The sequence below is a fragment of the Mastacembelus armatus genome, chromosome 23, assembly GCF_900324485.2.
Source record: "Mastacembelus armatus chromosome 23, fMasArm1.2, whole genome shotgun sequence".
Classification (NCBI taxonomy): Eukaryota; Metazoa; Chordata; class Actinopteri; order Synbranchiformes; family Mastacembelidae; genus Mastacembelus; species Mastacembelus armatus.
Window position 1 is genome coordinate 4,846,465 of NC_046655.1, and position 23,926 is coordinate 4,870,390.

A 23,926-nucleotide genomic window follows, 5' to 3' on the forward strand; every position below is an offset into this window, starting at 1 on the left:
TTCCTGGGTGAGAAGTAAGCAAAAGAAAATTCTTTTAACAAAATAAAAGAGTGAGGGAGCCACTCTTTTGTATTATTTTGTTAGAATAGAGGGAAAATCTGTTTACATTGCTTAAATTTCAGTATATTGGAGCTGACATTCATTTAATCAATTACTTGATTGCTAGATATTTAATCAATAGCTATTTTATGTGGTGGTAAACCTGATACCTTTTTTTGGGGGAATTTAGATTGTTGCTCAGATAAATCATTACATTTATTACAGTTTACAAATATTTTATAGACCAAATAATTATTCAGTTAGGCTTATATTAAATATTTTATTTATACTGCAGCATGGGAATAATTACAATCAAGGACCACAGCGTTATTTTTGGTGATAAGCCACATCTTTTAAGTTTGCTGTAGACTGTGTTGACTCATTCTCACAACCATTTTCCCGTGTGTCTGTCAGTCAGTAGGAAAATAAAACTCCAGTCGGTTTAACTAAGTTACTTGTGCTTCATAGTGTCATCGGCGCCGCTGATTGGCCGCACAACATGCGAGCTGCAGAGGTGGGAAAGGGGCGTGTCCGTCTCTCGGCGCGCTATATGTACAGCTGTGCGCCCGCCCGGGACCAGGAGCAGCTCTCAAGCGAGGCGAGAAACAACTGCGACAACAACCAGAGACTTGGACATTACGCACAGAGCCAACTGAACTACTACTGCTACTACGTTACTACTGCAGCAGGCGTGCGCGGTTAAGGAAAAGGATCCACAGGGACTCCATACAGTTTATTCCAGCAGCATCAGCAGAGAGGAGTGAGAGAAAGCGAGGAGAAATGCAGTCAGCGTACCACCACCTGATCAGCCTGCTGTTTGTCTTCAGCAGCCTGCACGTCAACCAGCTGACGGATGGCTGCTCCTGCGCACTGTCGCACCCGCAAGACGCTTTCTGCAAATCCGAGATAGGTGAGTAACGGATAGTGTCGACCTCTTTCCTGCCGTGAATGAGCCTATTTTCACTTTAATCCCAGAGAGCAGATGCTGAGACACAAGTGCTGCCTGTCAGTCAGGAGAGAGGACTGTCCTGGGATCAGTTTACTGCATGCATGTCTGTATTCAGCCAAACTGAGTAGAGTTGGGTTGCAATGAACATCTATTGAACATTGTCAATGAATTGTACTGTACTACACCAGAATACAGGCTACTTCTGCTTGTGTAGTTTGAAGAATACTATTCCAATACATTATAGTTTTCTCCATCATACAAATACTAACACAAGCATGTTATTTATTTAATAAAGATATGGAGTTTTTGGTCAGATGAGGATGTCACTGTTGTTTTTTCTGTGGTAAGTGATTCATTAAGTCAAGGCTCCTCTCCACGCTGTTTATTTTCAAAATGAGCCAATTTGAGGAAGCAGGTTTGGAACCACCTGTATATTAGTTTCAGCACCTGATTCAGCTCATCTGTTTGTTTAAAACAGTCCAAATTCAGTGTAGCAGCAGAGTTGGAGCTATAGTGCAAGGCAAGGTCTAGTGCATTAACAGAGCACGTCACTTTTGTCACTTCTACAGCCACTCTGCTCTGTCCTGAGCATCAGGTTTGAATGATAATATGCTGGTGACTGAAAAATATTTCTGTGTGGCAGTGGCAGCAAATCACTTCAGCCAAACATTTAGATCTACATTAAAGATGTTTCTTTTCAAGCTACAGGGCTGATGTATGTATGAGTGGTGTGAACGGACACCAGTTGATAATAAGATCCCCAGCTGAGATGGTTCAAATCCCACCTTTTTATCTGCACACTGTCAGACATCCACCCGGTGTTAATCCCCATATGCCCAGTCACTGGCAGGAGAGGAGGGTTTAGAATAGCTTGTTTTACTGCCTGGTTATGCTTTCACTGACTTCCCAGAATAACATGAACTTGGGATCTGGCTTAGCCTGGAATGCCAGTCTGACCCTGACCTCTGTTTTTAGAAAACACTGGAAAAGACCAGAGGATTATCTGATCTGCCTGAGAGTTGCAGGCATTTTGGAGATGAAATGTTACAGGTGGGACAGTAGGGCAGTTGATTTTTTTTTTTTTTTTTGAGGAGAAGGAGATTTCCTGTGGAGTGGCAGCACAGGAACACACACGTACATTCACATTTGTAAAGGCGGCAGCTAGCAGCAATTTAGAATGCAGCTGATATTTTGCGTCAGTATCTAATGACCCAAAAAACCTGAAGCTATCATGAGGCTATTTAAAACCCTGACGCACAATCAAACAATAATGTCTCAGTTTAAACTGAGCGCACACACACACACACACACACACACACACACACACACACACACACACACACACACACACACACCATCCATCTATATAGTCCACATGTTATCAACTAACATGTTATGATGGCAACCCTAGTTTTTGCAGCAGCACCCCTAAACACACAAATGTGGACTGTGATGTCACTTTTGCACTTGCTATTCATCACAAGTATACGCTGACAGCAAATATGGATTACGTAATGATGCTTTAGAAGAACAACTAAATGAAATAAGACTTTTCCCTATTACCAGTGCCTACAAAGATATAAATATAGAGATTCTCCTGGTCTAGTTTTGGTCTCCTGGTCATTTCTTTGATCAGCCACGCCCTCTTTAATAGGATATCAAACAACCTTTCTCTCCCTGATAGATCTCCTTAATTAAATGTATGTGCACTTTTCAATGATCTACTGCTTAGTCATGTTCCACCACAATAAAGACACAACATGCCTTAAAATGTTGCTTCATTGGCAGCATCTACACACACACACACACAACACATTGTGTTTGCTCTATATGGCTTTCCTTGGCCAAAGTCTTTATCAAATGTGAAATGAAGACTTCTTGACCCAAATCTGTAGGATCCAACCAGTATACTTTTGTAGTTGTAAATTTCTTCAGTTAGGTCTTGAGGGATCACCCAGAGATCATGTCGTTAAGTTCCCAAAAAGGTGACATAGTGTTTCTTAGTAACCACTGATCACCAGGCCTGTGAACGCATCTTCAGCCAAGTGATCTGCTTGTACTAAGTGAAAATGTCATTTGCACAAATACTCATGCAATGTCTTTCACAGTCCTTCAGATGTTCAGATAGCTCAGGGTCTTGGCACCCACTGGGACTTGCCAGTGTACAGACTGGGACTGACTTCAATGAGCGCTGTGATCAGTTCTGAGCCCCACAAATCCCATTTCCAAGGACCTGGCTTAGCTCGAGGTGTGCTTTGAATGCTTGTGGCCTCTCTTACACCCTTGAAGCACTTTTCAAACAGCACTTGGACACAGAGCGAGACGGTCACAGCTAGTAACATTCTTTAATCTGGGTCGGATTTAGTCATGCTGCATATTAATTCAAGTAAGAATGGACATGTATTGTGTTTCCCTTGTTTAGTTTTCCTAGTTTTAAAACCAATATTGACAGCAGACATTTATGACTTGCGCAGGAAGGCTGAATAGTTTGATATGACAGAACTGGGTGAATACATTTTCAGTCTCTGAGATGTTAAAACAATCCAACGCCTGACATTCGTCATCCCGTCAGATACCAAAAGGATAAAGATTAATGGGTGTGAGAAGTGGCCAGCTGTTCATTCTTTATGTCTATTTCTGAAAACTTCTTCCTAAACTTTGTAACCAAGCCTACAAAGATGTGGAAAAACAAAAACATAGGGTTTCAAACACTAATTTGGCAAGAGAGAAACCCTGTAATTCTCACTATCTACATCAAAGGCAAACAGGCCTGAATCTTCCCAATTTAAGATCCGCATTTGAGTTCAAAGCTTTCTGCTTGTTTTCTTGGCCCTGACCCATAATCACCCAAAGGCACTCTACTGAATGAATCACAATTAGGTTAAAGGGCTGGAAATTGGATTATTAGAGTCTGTCTCTCTTCATCTGACAAATTTAAAATTAAATATTTAAGTGCCTGAAGGTCCTCTAAGGACATTCAGCTGTAGTTTCTGATTAAGTCTCTAGTATCTGCTTTCCTTTCACAATGATGGAGGCATGGCATCTTTGAGAGATGTGCATTGTTTTTAACACATGTTGGCTACATTTGAGTGCTTGCTGATATAATGTGATTTTGTGGTTTCCATTTAGACAACTGTAAGTGGTCCGTCTTCACCTTAGACCCATCCTGTCAGTTTCCCCTGCAACATACACCAAGCACCAAGCAATGACCTGGGTGGTTCTCATACAGAGACCTAGTTGGCTGCTTTTAGGCAGCTGGTTTACAGCAGCTCATTCATAAAGGTAAATGAGCAGCACTTGTTTTTTCCAGAACCTTCCAAAAGGAAGATTAGAGGCCTGGCAGTAAACTTTGACCCTGAGATTTAAAATTGCCCCATAACACTGGTTCCTGTGCTCAGGGTGACAGGAGCAACCTTTTACATGCTTGCACTGTGAACCAGGTCACTTGCTGAGGATTAGTGTGATATGTGTTTATGCTCAGTTTGGGATTGAGGATCAGGCTGTTCGGTGTAACGGATCCCGTCCTGCAGTGGGTATTTTGTTGTGCACAGAGGAGCTTGGTCAAACAAGTGCAACATAATGGATTTAGAGCTAGACATGGAGCTTTGTGACTGTACTCTCCTGGTACCACAGCCTCCTATTAATCAGTTATGGCAGCGTTTAGCTTAATCACTGCTCCCTCTATTAGCTGCTCTCCTCCTCATCATCGGCAACAGGTGGCACATGATAACCTAAGCAAAGCCAGATATCTGTGGTTTTCCCAAAGTGAGTTAAAATACAATGAGATGTCAAAGTTTCTGAATTCTGTACGAGCTTGGAGGGTCACCCCCTGAGCCAGGCATATCAAATCTCCTGCCCCTCCCTTCTCTGTTGACCACACAGCCACTCCAGGGTTTTCTCTTTTAAACCGGAGGCCAGCACAGGGGGGGATGGACAACTGCCCAGAAAGCACTTGTTAAAATACAATCACTAATAAACCACAAACCAATGACTTAATCAACTTTCCTTGTACTTTTAAAGGGGAGATTGAGTAATCTACCACATATATTGACCTTACAACAAAATAATTTAATTATTAGCATCAGCACTTTACCTTTACATATAGTGGGCTGTAAACTGCCAGAGACTGTAATCCCATTTTTAGAGTAGCAGTAACAGAGTATAGTAGATTATAATTCAAACAGAAACTACGCTCCAACTACAGAAGGCAACTTTAATACTATTGACTAAAAAAGGAAAGTGAGAAGCAGAATTAAGGAAGCATAAATAACACTTAGCCAGCTGCACAGCTTTAGGTATTGACTCTGTCTTTTCCAGTGTCTTCAGGGATACTAATTTGGTTGACCAAGTTTGTTGTGAAGCAATTCATTTTAAATACTTTGGCCAAAGTCAATTTTAGCTTTGACAACTAGCATTTTTGAGGTCAGCTACCATGATATTTGAATTTAAATGACTGGTTTGTCAAAGATTCCCACGCCTCGTTCCAATAGAAACATCTAGTGTGAGAGAGCTGCGCTAAAGACTTAAAAAATAACTTTTGTCACAAGGATGAAACTGAAGCTATAACCTGACATACTGAACTCTCAAGGTAACGTTTTGGTCAATTCTGCCATTGTTATCAATATAGATTTCATCTATTTCATCGTCCTACCTGAACTACCTGAGGGTAGAGAGTTCAGCTATCAGGTGATTATGTAGACATCAGTACATCACTTTCACAAAAGAAAACTGCTATTTCCTTTCACTTTAAAATCTGAATTCAAAACAAATAAACAATTCAATATGCTGAAGGTCTGCAGTCTTACTGGTATGACCAGCAGCTTATACTGACTAATGCTGCATAACTTTGGCAAACTTTAGCTTGATATTTGTGTATCTGACATTACTGAGTCAGTTTGCCATCCTTATCTCTCCTCTCTTTAAAATTCAGTGCAATGACTGGCTGGATTTGACTTGAAATGTACCCTTTTGTGACATGAACAGACCACCATAATATCAGAGGTAGTGATGACTGAAACTCACTTCATACTTTAGCCGTTTCTGCATTACAGCACCCAGTTAAGTGGATGTTACAGGCGTTCTGCTCCAGCGTTCTCCACCTGACACGCAGCTCTACAGCGGGGATTCAGTTTCAGTGTTTATTTCTGAGCATGGTAGTGTGTCGTCCTGAGAATTCCTCTTCCTCCCACTCGCCTTCTCAAAACTGGACCACTTTCTGCATACTAAAATCACCGTCACCCACCCTGCGCCTCGCTTTCTTTCTCTCCCTCATACACACATAAATGAGTAACCTTATTCCTGTCATGCCTGCAGTGTGCCACATTGTACGTAGGCTGAAATAAATGTTTAACTAAATTACATGCTCACCTTAAGATTTAGCGTTTGCATTCAGGCTTGTGTAATCCTCAGCTTTAGGCAAGAGATACGGAGTGAAACATGGATTCACAATCTTTTTCTTCCCTTTTTTTTTGGTCAGATCCTGGTTACCTCTGTTATCAAAAAAGCCTCCCACTCTTAAAAATATATGTCAGGTCCTCTGCAGAAGACACGTTTTTATGCGTCACAGCACTGGCCTGTAATTAGCTGATACTTTTTTTTTTAACTTGACTATGTTAACTAGTGTGTTATTACACAGGACACATAACCCCAGTGGTATCCTTAACCTTAAGCTTTAGCCAGACAATAAAAAGCTAAAAATGAGCTAAAACTATATGTATTTTTTGTTTTGTATCAACATTTCAGTTCAACAATATAATTTTGAATTTGTCCTGCTGTTACCTTTATATTACCTACCTACTAACTGGTGAATGGTAAATACACAAATATTCCTATGTCTTAGACTACTCTGAATGGTATTGTGAAATAGATCATAATGTAAACTGAAGAAACAAGACTCTTATCTGTGCAGTATATCTATAGTTTCCAGAGCGATGTGAGATCACATTATGACATAAGCATGCAGACCTGTGGTTCTACCTAAATAAAACCGGAGTGGAAGGACAGTCAAGGGGTCACTGCAAGGGTATGATACAAATCGTCTGTCTTCAGAGCAGCTGAGCCCCTTCACACATTCCTCTCAATGATGGAACCATCACTGGCCAGTTAGTGGCTAACATCGGACAAGAGGGGTCCTATTTGGATGTACTTGTCCCTAAAAACACGTTCATTTATTTCTCCTGAGGGTTATTTCTCGGGTCAGGGCAGAGTACCAAACTATGTTTCTGGCTAATGCTTCAACACAATGGTAGCAGTATATTTAACAGATGCAAAAGTATCCTGTTAAATCCGCACATTCATCTGTAATTGTACCTCAGTTCCTCTGCAAACATCTGTCAAACAGCATTTGGGGACATTTAGCAAAGGTCGTGCAGGTAGTAGCACTCCTGGGTTCATATGGAAAGAGTTGACAGATTAATAGATCAAATGCACTGCAGCAAATATCGCTGTGAAAGGAAACTAGAGGGCAGGCAGGCAGTCGGTAGGGAATGTTGATATCCAAAGGTCTGAAATGATTATGATATTTGAAAGGTTGTCAGTGGAAGTCAGTGAGCGATACCTGCAGACATTAATTATTGAAAAGAACTATTTCTTTTAGTCACTTTCAATGAGCAAAAATATTCCTCAGACCAAAATGAAATAAAACGATCTAAATAAAGAACGTTGTATCTCTCTTGGCAAGCTGTTGGATAGCCACATTTCATTAAACTCTAAATAAGATCGTTATTGGGGTTATTTAAATAAACACTTGGTTCAAATTAGAGTCTCCATGTCCAAAATAAATTTGTGGTCACACTGTAACTGCTTCCTGTTGAAGATGTTTTTACACCCATATCCATTTGCCTGTACAGCTAGACAAATACAGACCAAACAGAAGATGCCACATGCCTCATTGCTTTCTCCAGTCAAAACGAATGAAAGGCTTCTCATTTTTTTCCCTTTCTGGGGAATGTTAGCCCCTGAAGAATGTGGGAAGGAAATTCCAGCAGGAGAAGATAACAAACATGGCCAGTGTTAGTTGTGTCTGTGGCTGCCTGGCTATGGGCAACAGGTGAACTTCACAAAGGATTAAATGCTTATGCAGGGCCCACAGGTCTGGTTAGACTGTATTCACTGGTTCAAATTATCACCTATTTCTATACTCCCCATTCCTGGCCCTCCACAATAAGCCCCCTTACTCTAACATGAGTGAAAGCAAACAAAACAAAGTCACAACACAGCGTTTTCACCTCACCCGTGTTCACATGAGGGACCTGCATGTCGATAGTATCTTTGTGATGCCCTGATCCCAATATAGAAGGAGGCTTGTTTAAACAGAGGAGACACAGACCATAAGCTCTTCCTTCATAAGACTGTGGTGTTTAGAAATGTCAGGAAGCTGTCTGGAGTCATGTTTGGCCAGTTTTAATCTGAAAAATGCTTTTGCAAAATCTAAACCAAGGAACGAACAGTCGTTGTGACATGTCCTGTGATTGTTGCAGGTTCCATCATAGAGTGGATTTGAGCAGTCTTGAACACCAGCAATGAGAATGAGATCTTGGTACAAGGCCTTCTTCTAATTTCTGGATCAAACTCAAAAGTGCTTTTCTTGTTTTTCCCCACTGGCCCTCCTGGCAAATGGCAAATGGCAAATGGCAACAATGCAGAAAATCGGATAAATGGATTAACTGGTGCCAATCTGGTTCTGAAATGGTATTTATCATGTGGTCTGCTAATGCCTACAGTGTGTCATTTTATGGTCTAGAGAGGAAAACTCAAAGTTATACCTGAAAGGAATGTGACAGTTTGTTTTGATCACTGCAAAATGGCTGACCAGTCTGTCTCCTCTCATCACAGTGATTCGTGCTAAGGTGGTGGGCAAGAAGCTCCTGGGAGATGGACATTTCGGAACAATGCGCTACACGGTCAAGCAAATGAAGGTGAGAGCATCAGTCCTCTGTTGAAGGTCTGCTGAGCAAGACATTAAGCTTTAAAGAACTAGTAGGATGTCTGAAACTCATATCTATTAGCTACTTATGAAACTTGAGCTGTTATCATAAGGACTGGAAGAAAAATCCCAACAGCATCTCTAAAGGTCACTGAAAAACACAAATATACATTACTTTGAAATTATTGGATTAATGTGGTATAGAGGGTTTTTTTTTTTATTGACCACATAAGATAATCTCCTTAGCACAAAGACTGGAAATAGGAGACACAGCTTCTCTACCAAAACCTCTAAAGATCTTTAGCTCAGCAAACTTAATTGCCCCTTAGATTTGTTGTTGCCCCTTATTTATTAGGTTAGGCCTATACATCTAATGTGGATTCCATGCTTAATGACCACACGACTGACATGATTGTCATGTTGTGTAACCACGAGGTCACTTCACTAATATGGAAATATTATAATATAGAATAATATTGTATGGTCTCCTATGTTAAAAAAAGACATAAAATGTCATACATTTTATGTATGACACCCCCCCCCCCCCCCGGTAGAGTCAGTGTGTGATAGCTGTTGAAAAGCAGCTCTGTATACTTAGCCTGAAAGCCCCTTCTTCGCTTCCTCTATATTCTTACATAACACTGCATATTTCTGACAGATGCTGACATCGGCCTGCTGCTCAGACAGGAGCCAGGCTGGAGGATTAGCGGGCTTACAGGCATTACAGCTCAACCAAACTCCTCACTCTGAGTGTAAACATTTCAACAGAGCTGTGCACAATACCAGTTTGTAGCAAAAGCATTACGTGTCCCTTTGCTAGAGAAGCACACCAATCATCTTGGTAAGGGGGTTACTCTCAGGAATTAGACTTGACTGACGTGCACCTCTTGGGTTATTTATTTATTCGTATCACAGTCTGCGGTTTATACTCCAAACTGTGGTTTTCCTTGTGGGCTTGATAAAGAACACAATTCCCTTACAATTTCAACAAATCCTGCGAGACAAATGTCTTTGGCATTCTCAGACATTCAGCGCTTCAGCTCAAGTAACAGTATGTTCTGCTTCTCTGGGAATGACACATCCAAACAGGGATTTCCTGTTGTTCCCAGACAAATAAGTTATGCTGAGGAAAACACAATGGTTCTCAGGAAAACACTGACTTCTAGCTCTGTACCTGAGCTGAGTAAGGGGAGAGGGATGAGGTCTACCTTCCCAAAACAGCTCAAAAGCTGCTGCACATTAAAGAAAGCGATCGTGAGGCTAATACTCCCTCTCCTGTAAGGCTCTCTTTAATGAGTGTCATCAGCATTCCCTTTTAATTCCTGAGCATTTTTGACTTATGTGCACAGTGAAGGGTACGGTGCAACATGGCACTTAACTACTTTTACTCTTTGCATGTCTTATGTCTTCCATTTCTGTTTCTCTCGTCCTCAGATGTACAAAGGATTTGACAAGGTCCAGCACGTGCAGCACATTTACACAAGCGCCTTTGAAAGTTTGTGTGGCGTCAGGTTTGAGATCAACAAGTACCAGTACCTGATCACAGGTAAGACGATATGACTTTTAGACTGTCTCCTGTCAAAGTCCACACAGATCCTGGAATATTACTATGCTGTTTGTATGCCGCTAACTGGATCATTATTAAAGCTAATCAGCTCATTTTAACAACACACTAAAGTCAGTTTACTACTCACTGAAGTATTAACCAGTCTGCTGAAACAATCAAAGACTTATCTCGTTTTTTTTCTCTTGGTCACCTGCTGCTGCTGCTTTAAATAACAACCACTAATCAAGGGATAGGGCTTTAAATCTCTGATTTATGAGAAAGCCTAGCGGCATGTGAAAGATAAGGGCGTTTAACGCAGCAGTATTTTTACAAAATACGCTATGATGCAGCCTAATGGTATTTGTAGAATCTGGTATTTTCTGAGCATGTTTGGTGAGAATATATTTGCTGCTTGAATTATGATCATTAGTTTTTTTTAACTTTATCTAGCAAATTCCCCAAAATTTATTGAACTACAATAAAAAAATAACTGGTATTTATCTGAAATTAAGCTTTGGATAATTATGAATCTGCCACAGCAGCCTGACGAACCAAGCTGCATGGTGGCATTTCCTAACCTATCTGTGTCTACGTTAGTGCAAGTTTCTTAAGGCTATGGGATATTTTTTAAAAGTAGCCAAAAAAGTAAACATTTAAGAAAGTCGATTATTTTGGCACAGATCTTGAGAGATTTTAATCTATTTCACCTGTACTGATTAAATACATTGATAAAGACTGTTGCCATCATGACATTACACAAGACTCACAACAATATCCATTTTAACATCGAAGGACTTTCAGAGTCTTGCCAACAGCATTGTGAGTTTGTTTGCCCTAACGTACTCCCCCTCTTCTCCTCTCCCCAAGGACTTCTTCATTTGTCCTGTGACACAATCTTTCCCACTATTTATAACTTACCATTTGCCACTGTGCAAGAAGGCAAGGCAGGGGCCTTTTTTTTTTACATTTTTGCGCTCATTTCCTTCAGGCTCTCAGGCCAGAAACAGCAGAAAGCAGTTTTCTCTCTCATAACTTGTAATTAAAAGCTGGCAGGAAGTGGCTGGCGTTTTCCAGCAGAAGCATTTTATGAGTTGCTATTTCCAACAGAGGTGCAAGTTTACTTTGGAACCTGTGGTGCTTGGCCTATGTAACTGTCGCCGAATCCCAACCTGTAAACACTGAAACTGCATCCCACAGTGCAAATAAATGAGCCTGCGTTGCCAGGCAGCCATAGCTATGTTTACCCTGCCTGGGTGCGAGTAACATCACCAACGCTCTCAGGGCATCTATAATAAGTCCTGCATATGATCAGGACTGCATAACGAGCAGTTTAAACACACAAGGCCCCCTGCAAGAGGAGCTGCTTTCATCTACTTTAATCAAGATTCAAGTGCCCCATTCCTGATTAGTACACTCAACACCATGTAATAAGCCTACGAGTGACTCCAGTAATCCCACTGTGGGGATGTAAACAGAGTCAGAGATTCAGGGGGGTTGAAGAAGTGCATATTTGTGAGCTGTCAAATTCCGACATGGTGACAACACGGTGAAGGAGACATATGGTGACGTATTGTGAAGTCTGGCAGGTCGCCTGACGCACCTGCCTCAGGAGTCACCCAGCTTCAAACAGTCCAGCTCTAAAAATACATGTCTGCTGACCTTTGGATATTTCAGAAACAGCGGTGTTGGTTTAATGGAGGCTTTCTGTATGAGACCGTCTCAGAGAGACAGATCAAATTTAATTACCTGATTATGAAATGTGTGGGTCCTCGTGCACATCCACTACTTTAGTCCTGAATGAAGGGTCTCAACAACTACTGGATAAATTGCCATAAATTGCCATTGTCGTCCCGTCAACTCTAGCTGATAAGCTGTAACCAGGTGTTACAACCAACAATTTCTGAAATAACAGAAAGGTGTCGCTTCATGCTTTTTTTTTCAAAGGCAAATAAAGCAAAGAGAGTATATTCTGTATTAACCAATACCTTCCATTATTTTCTTCTGCAGGGCGAGTGTACAATGACAAGGTCTACACTGGGTTGTGCAACTTCAATGAGAAGTGGGAGCGCCTCTCACCTGCCCAAAAGAAAGGCATCAGCCAGCGCTACCAGCTGGGCTGCAACTGCAGGGTGAGTGGAAACAACCTTTTCCCAGCAAGGACAAGAAATGAGGGAAGAGGAGGCAGGAAGAGGACGAAGAGGGGAAGGAGCTTGAGATTACTGCTCCTCACTTTTACAGCTAGGAGTAAACATGAAACTGTTTATAGACTGCTTTTATAACACAAGGAAGGAAATGCTCTAATATCCATGTTAGCTCTGTAAATGCAGGCTCATTTTTTAGCTACTGTTTGATCACTAAAAGCCAGAGACGGAGCAAAAGTGACTTAATTACAGAAACCTTAAAACAGCCTTTTTGGTTTCATGGCTGCAGTGCAGTATTATTAAGACTGATTTATGAGCTCATGTTTTTTGGATGTCAAACACAGACAGAAAAAGAGTGAAAGCAATTTGTGCCACTAGCACTGAGAGTTATTAAGTAACAGCTCTGGACTCAGCTCAAGTGTTAATTCCCAATTTCATATGACGCAAACATGTAGTCCGCCGCTGTGCAGCTGCTGACCCACCTGGTAAACGTCCTACTGTACAGCAGTGTCCTGGACATCTGCTAACAACAGCAGCCCCTATCAGTATAAGTGGATTAGCAGAGAGATCTATTTGTTCCCAGCGTGGGTCAGCGCCCGTAAACGTCAGTGTCTACATGGCAGTATTCCAGAGGCATCCAGAGAAGGCCATCAATCAAGCGAGACTTCATTATAAGAGTCAGTAAGACTAGGCAGAGATAAATATCATTACACTTATTAAACACACTCCGCCACCCTCCGCATTCCTCCACAAATGATGATTTACCACGTTGGAAATTAGGAAGCGCGTAGTAGCGGTTAGAAAATTATTCTCCATGGATCATTAAAAATCAAACCAGGAAGTTATGTGGAACATCTCTGAACCGTGGAGGACAGACTCTCCAGGGCTGAATAACAAAAACACCTAAAATAGGAAGAGTGCCCTCTAACTTGCTAATGGAAATTGCTGGTTCATTCACATCCAGATAAGTGCAGCTCTTTGCAGCTGATGACTCAGTTTTGCTATCACTAAACACGGCATTTCCGTTCATCACGTCTCTAAGTAGCTGTGCGAATCTTCCTGCTGTTCATACTGCATATTCATCCATGAAGCTGCTTTTTGTCTGAGCATCTGGAGTAGTGACTCAAATGTGTTCATTAAAATCTAATTAAATCATTAAGACGTTGCTTTAGGAGGACGTTCTGACATTAATTTTACATTACACGGCAGAGAGGGAGCTAACAGGTTTTGCACTTAAGTTTACATCAGAAACTTTGTGCTTGATCTATGAATCTGCTTCAGTAAATAAATATTTATTTATTTCTAGAACCAGCAGACTCGTAGCTGAGCTTATTTCCCAAAATGTCAAACTTGTTTTAGGGTTAACATAACTTTTAATGTTAAGTAAGTTATTGCAAGTATAAGGTTGTTTACCAAGAGATCATATTAGAGGGACATCTCAAGAAAAGAAAACAACAACAGGGGAGGAAGTATCATTAAGAAGGGAAAGGAGATACAGTAAACTTGTTGCTGGAACACAGTTCCTTTCCCTACTTCCTGACTTAATCTTCTCTCTTTTTCTGCAGATTAAGTCCTGCTACAACTTGCCCTGCTTGGTGACCAATAAGAATGAGTGTCTATGGACAGACATGCTGTCCCATTTCGGCAATTCTGGCTACCAGTCCCGGAACTACGCCTGCATCCAGCAGAAGGAGGGTTACTGCAGCTGGTACCGAAGCACGACGGCCCGTGACAAAACCACCATCAACGCCACTGAACCGTAAACCTAAACACACCATGCCCAAAACCCATTGCCGCCACCCTGAGTCCATCCCTTTCCCTTTCACTTGTAGAGTATTACAGGACTCTTAAAGTTCAGTGGTCTGGGTGACCAGCCCTTTAAAGGGGCAAAAAAGATAAAAGAAAAAATCCATTACAGTGCCTGTTTCATAGCACTTCTCATAGAAAACAATGCCTTTTTTGTTGTACAGGCTGCCCATTTGAACTCCTTCACACTTCAATCAAACACAAACCAATCTATGTCAACGATCACTGTAAATCTGAAATGTAATGCTGTTATTGAACTGCACCTGCAATACAGCATGAGACTCATGCAGATCTGCACACCAGCAACACAGAACAGAACCAATAACCGTACTACAAATACAGATTAATGCCATTGGCCGAGGTATAATCCCTGAAAATTATACTTTGTATTTAGGTTCAAAACACTTTTTGAAAATGGTATTGTTTGACAGTGAAGTATATAACGATAATGTTCACAGTTTTTACTGTAACGTGTCTTTATGAATGGCAGTATCTCTGCTTTCCGGAGCGTGTGTCGTGTAACTCATTTAACAGTTACCACAAGCAGCACCCTTTCTGTTGAGCACTTAGAAATGCTAGAAATGTCTGTCAGTGCCAACACGGGGAAGAGTACAGTTCTTGCAGAGATGGTATTTTATTTTTGCTGTATATAGCATAAGCTACAGAAATGAAATCAGCTGAAACCTCAGTGATACATTTATTTATATGTTTAATGGATTACATAGTAACCATGTTGTATACCTGCAAAAAAAGAAAAAAAATATATATAATATATAACAGGCCAAACCGACATTGTGATGCAGCCAGTCAGACTGTCTGGAATGAAGGACCAGCATCTTCAAGTTAAATATTATGGTACTTTTTTATGCTTGATCATAGCTCACCTGACTGGTACACTTCACCAATTAAATGAAAAGAGTACAATCAGAGGTTTCAGACAATGACATATTTTGTAAGTGTATATTCAGTCTTTTTTTTCTCTTTTATTTAACTAATTGAAATCGACATTGTGTATGTATAAGAATTCATTCTTCTTCACCTGTTCCCATCTTGGAAAGCTGGGGGCGGGTCTTATTTTCTATCTTCAGTCCATTCCATTAACAGACACAGATTTGCCTCAAAGGGAGCAACATCCCTACAAATGACATCACCTTATCACTAACATTAAAATAAAACTGTACTGCTAACACTAGAGCTGACAATACGAACTGCGGCTTTGACCAAGTCTACTGGTTTCCTGTATGTACACGAAATATGGAACTACAACTAGGAGCTGGATTTGCTTACAGCAGTATAAAGACAGGACACAGATAGCCTGGATCTAACAATAATAATAACGCCTTCCTATTAGCGCCTCCAAAGCTCACTAATTGTCATGGTATATTCCCTTTTTACAATTTTACAATCAACAGAAATGACAAGATATAGATATAGACATATTGTAGGGGGTTATGTGCTGAGCTATTTTTAAATTAGCACAGTTTTCCTTTTTGTTTTTACATTTGGTTTTTTTAAAAGTTGTTAAAATACCATACGAACAGTGCTGGTACTATAGGACTTTATTAACATTTTGCTTTTGCTGCAACAGCAGTATCAATCTTTGAATTTAACCCTTGGCAAGTAATTATAAGTATTGTAAGTAATACTTATAAGTAAATAAGTGCACTGTATTTCCCTACATGTCAGCTTTAAAGGAACTTCAGCAAAATGACGCTTTAACAAAATACTCCTCAGTAAATTCTAGTCTTCAACTCTTCAATGTTCAATTTGTTGCTTTTTTGTTCTGATTAGCCTTCACCCTCTTGGCCTCCTTCTGATAATTACATAAATGAACCCCTTATTTTTAGGTTCAGTGTGTCTAGTATAAAACAGTTAACGAACAGGAAAACACTTTACATCATTGGAAATTGTGTTTGTTTGGGCCGTTTCTCCTGCTGTGGCATTTCTGTGTCACTATTTCTGTGGTTCATGTTTGTGTAAATATACTGTCTGCTCAACACAGAAACACTTGGTCAAGCTTGATTCTTAAAAAAAAAAAAAAAGGATCACAAATCCAATTGAGGAAGCTGTGTACAGTCTGTGTGTAAACACTGATTCCTGAACTGTGTGTGTGTGGGGGGGGGGTGTGTTCCCTTCTAGGGCTTAAAGAAATGTTTGACTTAATTTCTGTGTTTTATATTTTTATAATAAAGTCGTAATGAAAAATGGGCCACAAGAAGTCTACAGCATTTTTTGTGTGTGCGTGTGTGTGAGAGAGAGAGAGACAGGGAGGGAGGGACAAAGTATGTTATTCTGTTCTCTGCCCTGTTTAAGTGAAGAATAATATCTGGGAGGCACTCACCATCTGCGTGTGGTTAGGATAGAAGGTTTGTTCATTCAGGGGGAATTTCTCTGGACCGAGGGAGTGGTAGAGCTTAATCATCTGAGAAAACTGCAAGCAGAAATAAACAAGACAGATGTCATTATTTAAGCAGGAGACAAGAAAGGTCAGATAGATGCTTACACCTGTATTCACAGCTAGACATTTGGGATTTGGGCTGTTTGGGCTGTTTTGTGTGAATTGACAGTATTTTTCTGGCCCTCTCAGATGCTTTTATGAAGTGACCTGGCCCAGTTTGACCCAGCGTCGCCTGTGGAGGTCTGAACAAAAGTAAAGTCTATTGTCAGAACCTCAGGAGCGAAGCATTTCAGGAGATATTTAATGTTTGAGGTGCTGTCATTTTCCTTCCTAAAAGCCACTTTCAGCCATGGCTTCAAATAACAGCTAGGAGTTATTGTGATGCTGTAGCTACATTTTATTTCTGATTTTTTCCAAACACTGGGTGCAAAACATGTCTCTGTTTTATGTATAATGGGTGTTTTTCTCTGGGGGAATACTAATGTAATGCAAGACTGCTGCTGTAAAAAAAGCCCCTTTTCTAATTCTGGGGCACTGACATCTACCACTGAAGTTTTACTGTAAATCAGTGACAACAATCTAACGACTTGCTAGATATGGAAATGCAAATTGCATACTTTTAGATTTCCTTTCTTCCAGGCAGCCATTATGGTGTGTGCTTTGCTGTTTTCCATGTCTTTCATTTACATATTAATCTCGAATTGTATTGTGGGAATTGGATATCAGACTCAAAGACGTGACCCAATCATCTGACTGGCAAATGAGTTGAACGAGCAGTTTTGTAGCTTCTGGTGGAATATTAGAAAAGCCAGTAAATATAAAACAGGATAACACCACCGCTAACTATGATCTCAGTGCTAAAACATATCATTTATGATGTACACAAAAATGGACTTTTATGAGAGAATAATTATATTGGTGTCTACAAACATGGCCAAAGTTTATCTTGCATTTTGTATTTCCTAAAACTGAAACTAATAGCAAACATGCCTGACAAGAAACATGTAGTTCATGTTCTGAATAATTCAATTTTGTTAAATCCAACTTGGCTCCATCTACTAGTTTCCCCAATATGTTACCATTTAATAAGAATTCAGTAGATTTATGCATTGACTTCTAAAGTTAGCTATCATGGACTAAACGCACGTGCATGCACACACACAAACATATAGTTGATTACAGCTATAGCCCCATGTGGAGCCAAGCTTCCATGCCCTTTCCAGTGCAGTTTGAAGAGTACACGGTGCATAATAATGTGGGAGGGTGAGGATCAACTGCTGCACTGGCTCCAGAAACAGATGTTACAGCTCCCGCTAATAACCCAAATAAATCAGTTGGAGGCAGCTGCTGAGGGAGGCACCTTTGTGTGGGTTAAAGTAGAGCTAAGAGAGACATTAATCACTTACCACCCAAGGTTTGCTGCAGAAATTGTAGATGGAGAAGAGAGAGTTGATGCTCGGGACACCACCAAAATGCAGGCCAATCACAAGATTTCTGAAGTCCTCACCAGGGACCATACTGTATGCATGCTGGCGTATCAGGACGAAGTCGGGCTTGAAGGACCTGCAGCAAGATGAAAATGGAAATGAAAACCTGGGATAGTGGACTTTGGAACTCTTCTGGCTGTAAACTAAATTTAAGGTCTTGTGTGGGTAAATGAAGTTGGCCTGAGTTGGCTGAGACTGGCTCCATTCATGTTCCCCTTAGGATAAACTGTAATAACTTAATCTATTAACTTTTTATCTAGCACCATCTTCTGGTCAAAACTCGAATCAAATCTATGACCTTGTAGTAAATTTTGGCAGATTAACAAGCTCAACAAAGGTTGTGAACATTGGAAAAATAATACCTGGCGAACATCAGCAAGTTAGCATGTAGCTCAAAGCAGCACTGTGCTGATGCACAGCCTGAAAGAGATGCCTGGTGTTTTACTCCTGATTTGTCAAAAAAAACACAGGGAATCTTTTATTTTTAAACTCTATCCACAGGGCTTTTCTTAGGCTTAGGAATACTAAAGGTGCTCCAGTCATCTATCAATTTAAGTTAATGCAATTTTATCCACACACCTCTAACCTAACTGTGCTCAAGTCATCTCCACTACACAGCTCTCTTCCCAGCCAATGGCTCTGTCAGCACATTAACACACTGGATCTGGGTCTTGTGTTTACAGTCCAGGGCTCCATTATTCACAGACCGTGTCAGGAAAAAGGGGTGAAGAAATGCTCCTTGAAGCACCTAATCTTTTTGGACCATCTATCCAATTAACACACCCTAATCCTTCCTTTACAAAGTGTTCTGGGAGTAGGGCCAAGTGACCCATCAGGCACCTGGAAGCCCCCTTTAAACCAGTATGTATTTCACATCAACAGAAAGAGGAAATCCATTTTGACTGCAGGCAAAGATATTAAGCAACAATTTCTATTATCTGCTTTTTTCTACATTGCAAATCTTCTATTGGTCACTATGAGTGACTGCAGCTTTAACAGGGTAGTGTGTAAATGATGAGTGTGGTTTTCACACATCTACAACTTAACACCTGACCAACAGCTGCACAACCAGAAGTTTATATAAGTATAAAGATTGTTTTTAATAACATGCACCTACAGACAAAAAAAAACTCACACATAATCCATACACAATAAAAATGCGGGCATATGTGCACAGGTAAGCATACACAGACACACACACAGACACACACACACACACAGACACAGACACACACACAGACACAGACACACACACACACACAGACACACACACACACACAGACACACACACACACACACACAGACACACCGGAGCTAAAGAGCTGTCGTCGTAGGCTGAAATTACAGCCAGGCCCACCAACAAACTTTGGGTCCTCAAGTGTTGCTTATGTTAGACAGCACGGCACAGGACTGGCATGATGGCCAAGGAGTGATCTGGTCTCGGCGACAGAGCGACTACAGCTGTTCCTCCCTGCTGCTGCACTCGGCCACAGTGGCAACAGACCAAAGGCCCTGCTATTTATACTGAATGGAGCTGTTTATTGAAGCTCCAGAACCAAACCAGACTCAACGGTTCATGTGAAACACAAGTTCCTGATAAATACATGGGCTGATTTAGGTAACATGCTGTTCCCAACACCCTAAATTAAAAGAGAACAACCTTTTGCTTGCCTGTATGGATGAGCAGTTTAACTTTACACTGACCAGAACACTGATTCACATCAGTGTTCACATTGGACCTGTCATATCCCCGAGCTTTGACCAAATCATAATCTGAATAGCAAAAGAAAGTTCAGGATAGATGAAATAAACTGAGATTATATTTGATTTTGTCAGCCATCAAACATCAGTCACTGCATGTCAAACCGAGTCTGCTGAACTCAGTGACCTCAGTCCCAAGGGAAGAGGGGCAGGGAGGGTGGAAGGGACAGGAAGCATTCAAATCTGACTTATGGAAATCCTTGTTACTTTTGTCCCTGTGTTTTGATTAGAAATCACTATTTTAAATGTACATTTACAGATGTCACTTGGGCGTAAATCATGTATGCTTTATCCTTTTGCTTTTTAAACCAAACAAAACCTTATCATTGGCTCAGGCATACGAGTTATCTCCATATAATTTCCATGTCTTTCATCTAGTTAAAAGTCAGCTGTACATTATTCAGACCACCTTGTATCCCTTGTTTTTTAAAATCCATTTATTGTAACAAGTTCAAATGTCGGAGAGCACAGTGTAGATGTACACATAAGTCCAGATAGACAACAATTTAGATACACACAGATTTGTCACCCATTTACTTTCTTTCCCTTCCCTCAGAACCACAGTGAAAAAAGCAGGGCTCTCTGCAGGTTGTGGATTATACTACAGCGGCACATTTATGCTTTGTGATCCAAATCGCTCAGGCCCTGCAGGCATCACTTCTCATGCGGTATGCTAATGCATCCTTTGAATGGGTTATCAGCGGAGCAATAAAGGCTGATAACGCTGACAGGAGTTACAGATTAGGACACACGGGGAAAATGGATGCATGTGGAACCAAGAGCCCACTCAATAACACTGAAATTGTAAAGAAAGACAGGGGCAGACGTGCTAGAAAAAAATATCCATCTTTAACAAGTGGTTCTTAATGTCAACAGAAATATCTGTGAAAACGCTGCTAACATTTCAAAACTTTGGAGCAGTTTCTCTCAAGTGTAGTTACACTGGCTTAGCTGACTTATTTTATGGAGCATGTGTCATCTGATAAAACTTTATTAATAAAACTTTCATTTCACTCCACTGACTGATCTTTGACTTGTTAACATTGAAAGTGACACTACATAACTGTGCTTGATAATGAAATAACATGTCAGTGTGGTCCAAAATAATTGTTAATGCAAGATTAATTTAATGAAACAGAAAGAAGAGGGTAAGTGTGTGGTTATGAATACACAGTTGTGTAAGAGTATTACACAATATACTGTACAACAGTGCCAACAGGATGTTTTCATCAGCATTTAAAATCAAGACAATATGCTGCCATTTTGTCTCCAGATCTATTTATCTTCCAGAATCTCTGACCTTCTAATAGGCTCCACAGGGATGTTGGAACTGTGGGGAACATTTGTCCTCATAACAACCCTGTGCCTGGCTCAAAGGCTGGTAAGAGCCTTATCGTCCTCCATCAGTCTGTCTCTCATTGATAAGGATAATCGGGGTAGAACTCGGTGGGAATTCCACAAATGTCAAACAGTACATGCTGAGGATCAGCGCAGTGTTGGTACACAATGGTTCATTGTGCCAGACTGGCTCGCTGTCATCGGAGGGAAATGCACCTTAGAGGGAGAGGGAGAGGGAGAGGGAGAGAGAGAGAGAGAGAGAGAGAGAGAGAGAGAGAGAGAGAGAGAGAGAGAGAGAGAGAGAGAGAGAGAAAATCTGCTTCCTGTTGAGAGGACAGCAGTATAGCAAAAATAGTACACAGTGCCACCAAAACTGAAGTTTTATGGTGTTAAAATTTGGGGGAAATTATCTACTTTACTACTAGACGATAGACACTTTCATATCTGTGCATTAACCTGGAGGTAATTAGCATAACACAGAGATAACCTGACTCAAGTTCACCTGACTATTGAATTGTCAGCTGACTGCTATTTCCCTCAGCTCTATGGTTTTAGCACCTTTTGGCTCATTGTTTTGGTTTTCAAGCAGAAGCTCCAATGTTTGGATTAAATCTCGCTGCTCTTATCCTTGTTCCTAGCAGCAGTAGAAAGCTATAAAAAGCCACTATATGCAACCCACCCAGCACTAAACAGAGAGAAAAAGTTTGCAGTTAAACAAAGCAGCAAGTAAACAGTGAAAGAGCCGGAAATTTGACTCAAGGAGAGTGAAAAGTGAACGTACATTCATTAGATGGACAGAAATACAACTCAATTAGTAAGATGCCAAAGGGATTAGAGTTCCAAATCCCCTCATTCTGCTTCGTCTAATTTTGTGAAAAGTAGCAAATTCCATATAAGTCTATATTCATAAAACTACCATTATGAAAATACCCTGAAGAACCCTCTGCTCTCTCTGTGTACACTGACTGCCTGTAGCCTAGCATCATACCGCAGTCCCCTGCACTGGATCTAGGATTGCTTGTGGTTGCGGCTGTGGCTCCAGGCCCCATGTCACCAGAGTGACCTGGCAGTGGCTCATATCCTGGGCGGTGGCCCGGTCAATGCTGCCAGAGCTCCAGCTGACCTCTAGCTGAGATCACACACTTGGGTTCATCTCCACACCACAAGGAACGCAGTCAAGGTCATGCAGAAAACCAGAGACAATGTGGATTCATTCGAATTATTCTAAAATATGAACAATAGAGGGTGTAACTTAAGCACATCTACCACCAGTATAAAATCAGAGAATATTTACTTACTTTACAGTGATTGTGTTAAGGATCTGGAGAAGAGTCCCACGGGGGCCCTAAATGACCTCTGGCAGAAGGGGAAATGAGTGTTGTTAAGAGATTGAGTGAATTAGCGGCACCATTTGTATTCATGGCTATATTACAAAAGCCACACGGTCGCTGTATGTTTTCATTACAGTCAGTCCTAAAGGAAACACCCCTACAGTGCTCTATAAAGTCCCGTCGGAAGCCAAGATGTCGGTAAGTGGGATTTCTTTGCTCCGTAACAAGATGAACAGACAGAGGTATTAGGTGTCGAGGCTGCTTCAGGCAGACAGGTCCTTCTCTGATTAAAATCGTCCAAGATAAGAGGGGGGGGGTCTTTGTTTGTATGTGCATCTAAATCATCTCTAAGCAATAAATAATCACCTGAGGTAACCAGAGGAGGGGAGTGTTGTGGACTCATCTGGCTGAGACCAGTAGTTTTCAGAATAGAGAATTAAATCTAAGTAGAAAAGTCAGACAAGGATCTCTTAGTGTAAACTGGTTGGCTCTGTCGCTCCATCAGTGGGGCTTGGAATGGCAAAGACAGTAGTTTCAGCTAACCTAAGATACTTTCACATATAGAAAAGTACTACAGGCAAAACTGTGGATTTTACCCTAATATGATTAGGTCTAGTATTCTTGGTTGCTCTTGCTAAATTTAGCCCTCGGTTGCAATAAATGCTGCTATGGTGGCTTTTGTGGAACATAAGCTAAGCTAAGTTGGACGTCCAACACCCATGGACACATGAGTTGCAGAAACACACTGCTGCTTTTCCAACATTACCATACTGTCCCTAACCTCATCAGTCCGAGCGATTTAGAACTTTCTACCAGTAGCTGGGGGTGGCAGACTTTCACATTTGGGCCATCAAGCTGACGCTGTGACCCAAAACTACTTCAACAAGCTAGCAGTTAAAAAACCCACAGCCTGACATGAATCATCAATAATTAATCACAGTTTTTATTATCCAAAGGAGAAGGTCTGTGGAGAGGCAGGGGGACAATGGAAGAGAGAAATACTCCTCTGTTGCTTATCATACTTTGGCCACTGTTATTTGTCTTTCAGCCAGACCAGTGTTCCCACTGTGAGCCGAGCAGCTTGCAGGAGGTTTTGGCAGCAGAAAGCAAATAAGCTAAAGGGCTGACTACAGCAGTACAGCAGGGAATGACGTGCCATAACTACTGTACTTAGTGACGTGTCGCTGTGCTGTACTGTAGGCTGTA

At 41.0% G+C, this 23,926-nt stretch overlaps 2 protein-coding genes across 2 annotated transcripts in view; one reads left to right on the plus strand and one right to left on the minus strand.

Moving 5' to 3' along the window:
• Positions 1-23,926, minus strand: part of syn3 (synapsin III) — a 71,188-nt gene that overhangs the window by 21,635 nt on the left and 25,627 nt on the right. Inside the window, exons 5-6 of the mRNA XM_026326439.1 lie at positions 18,210-18,366; positions 16,747-16,836 (exon numbers count right to left, since the gene is read on the minus strand). Coding sequence (XP_026182224.1) covers positions 16,747-16,836; positions 18,210-18,366 — 247 coding nt within the window. The remainder of the gene's footprint in view (positions 1-16,746; positions 16,837-18,209; positions 18,367-23,926) is intronic.
• On the plus strand, positions 609-16,614 carry LOC113141842 (metalloproteinase inhibitor 3). The gene is made up of 5 exons (XM_026326440.1): positions 609-949; positions 8,822-8,904; positions 10,347-10,458; positions 12,466-12,587; positions 14,165-16,614. The coding sequence occupies exons 1-5, from the start codon at positions 820-822 to the stop codon at positions 14,360-14,362; spliced, it is 645 nt and encodes a 214-aa protein (XP_026182225.1). The 5' UTR covers positions 609-819; the 3' UTR covers positions 14,363-16,614.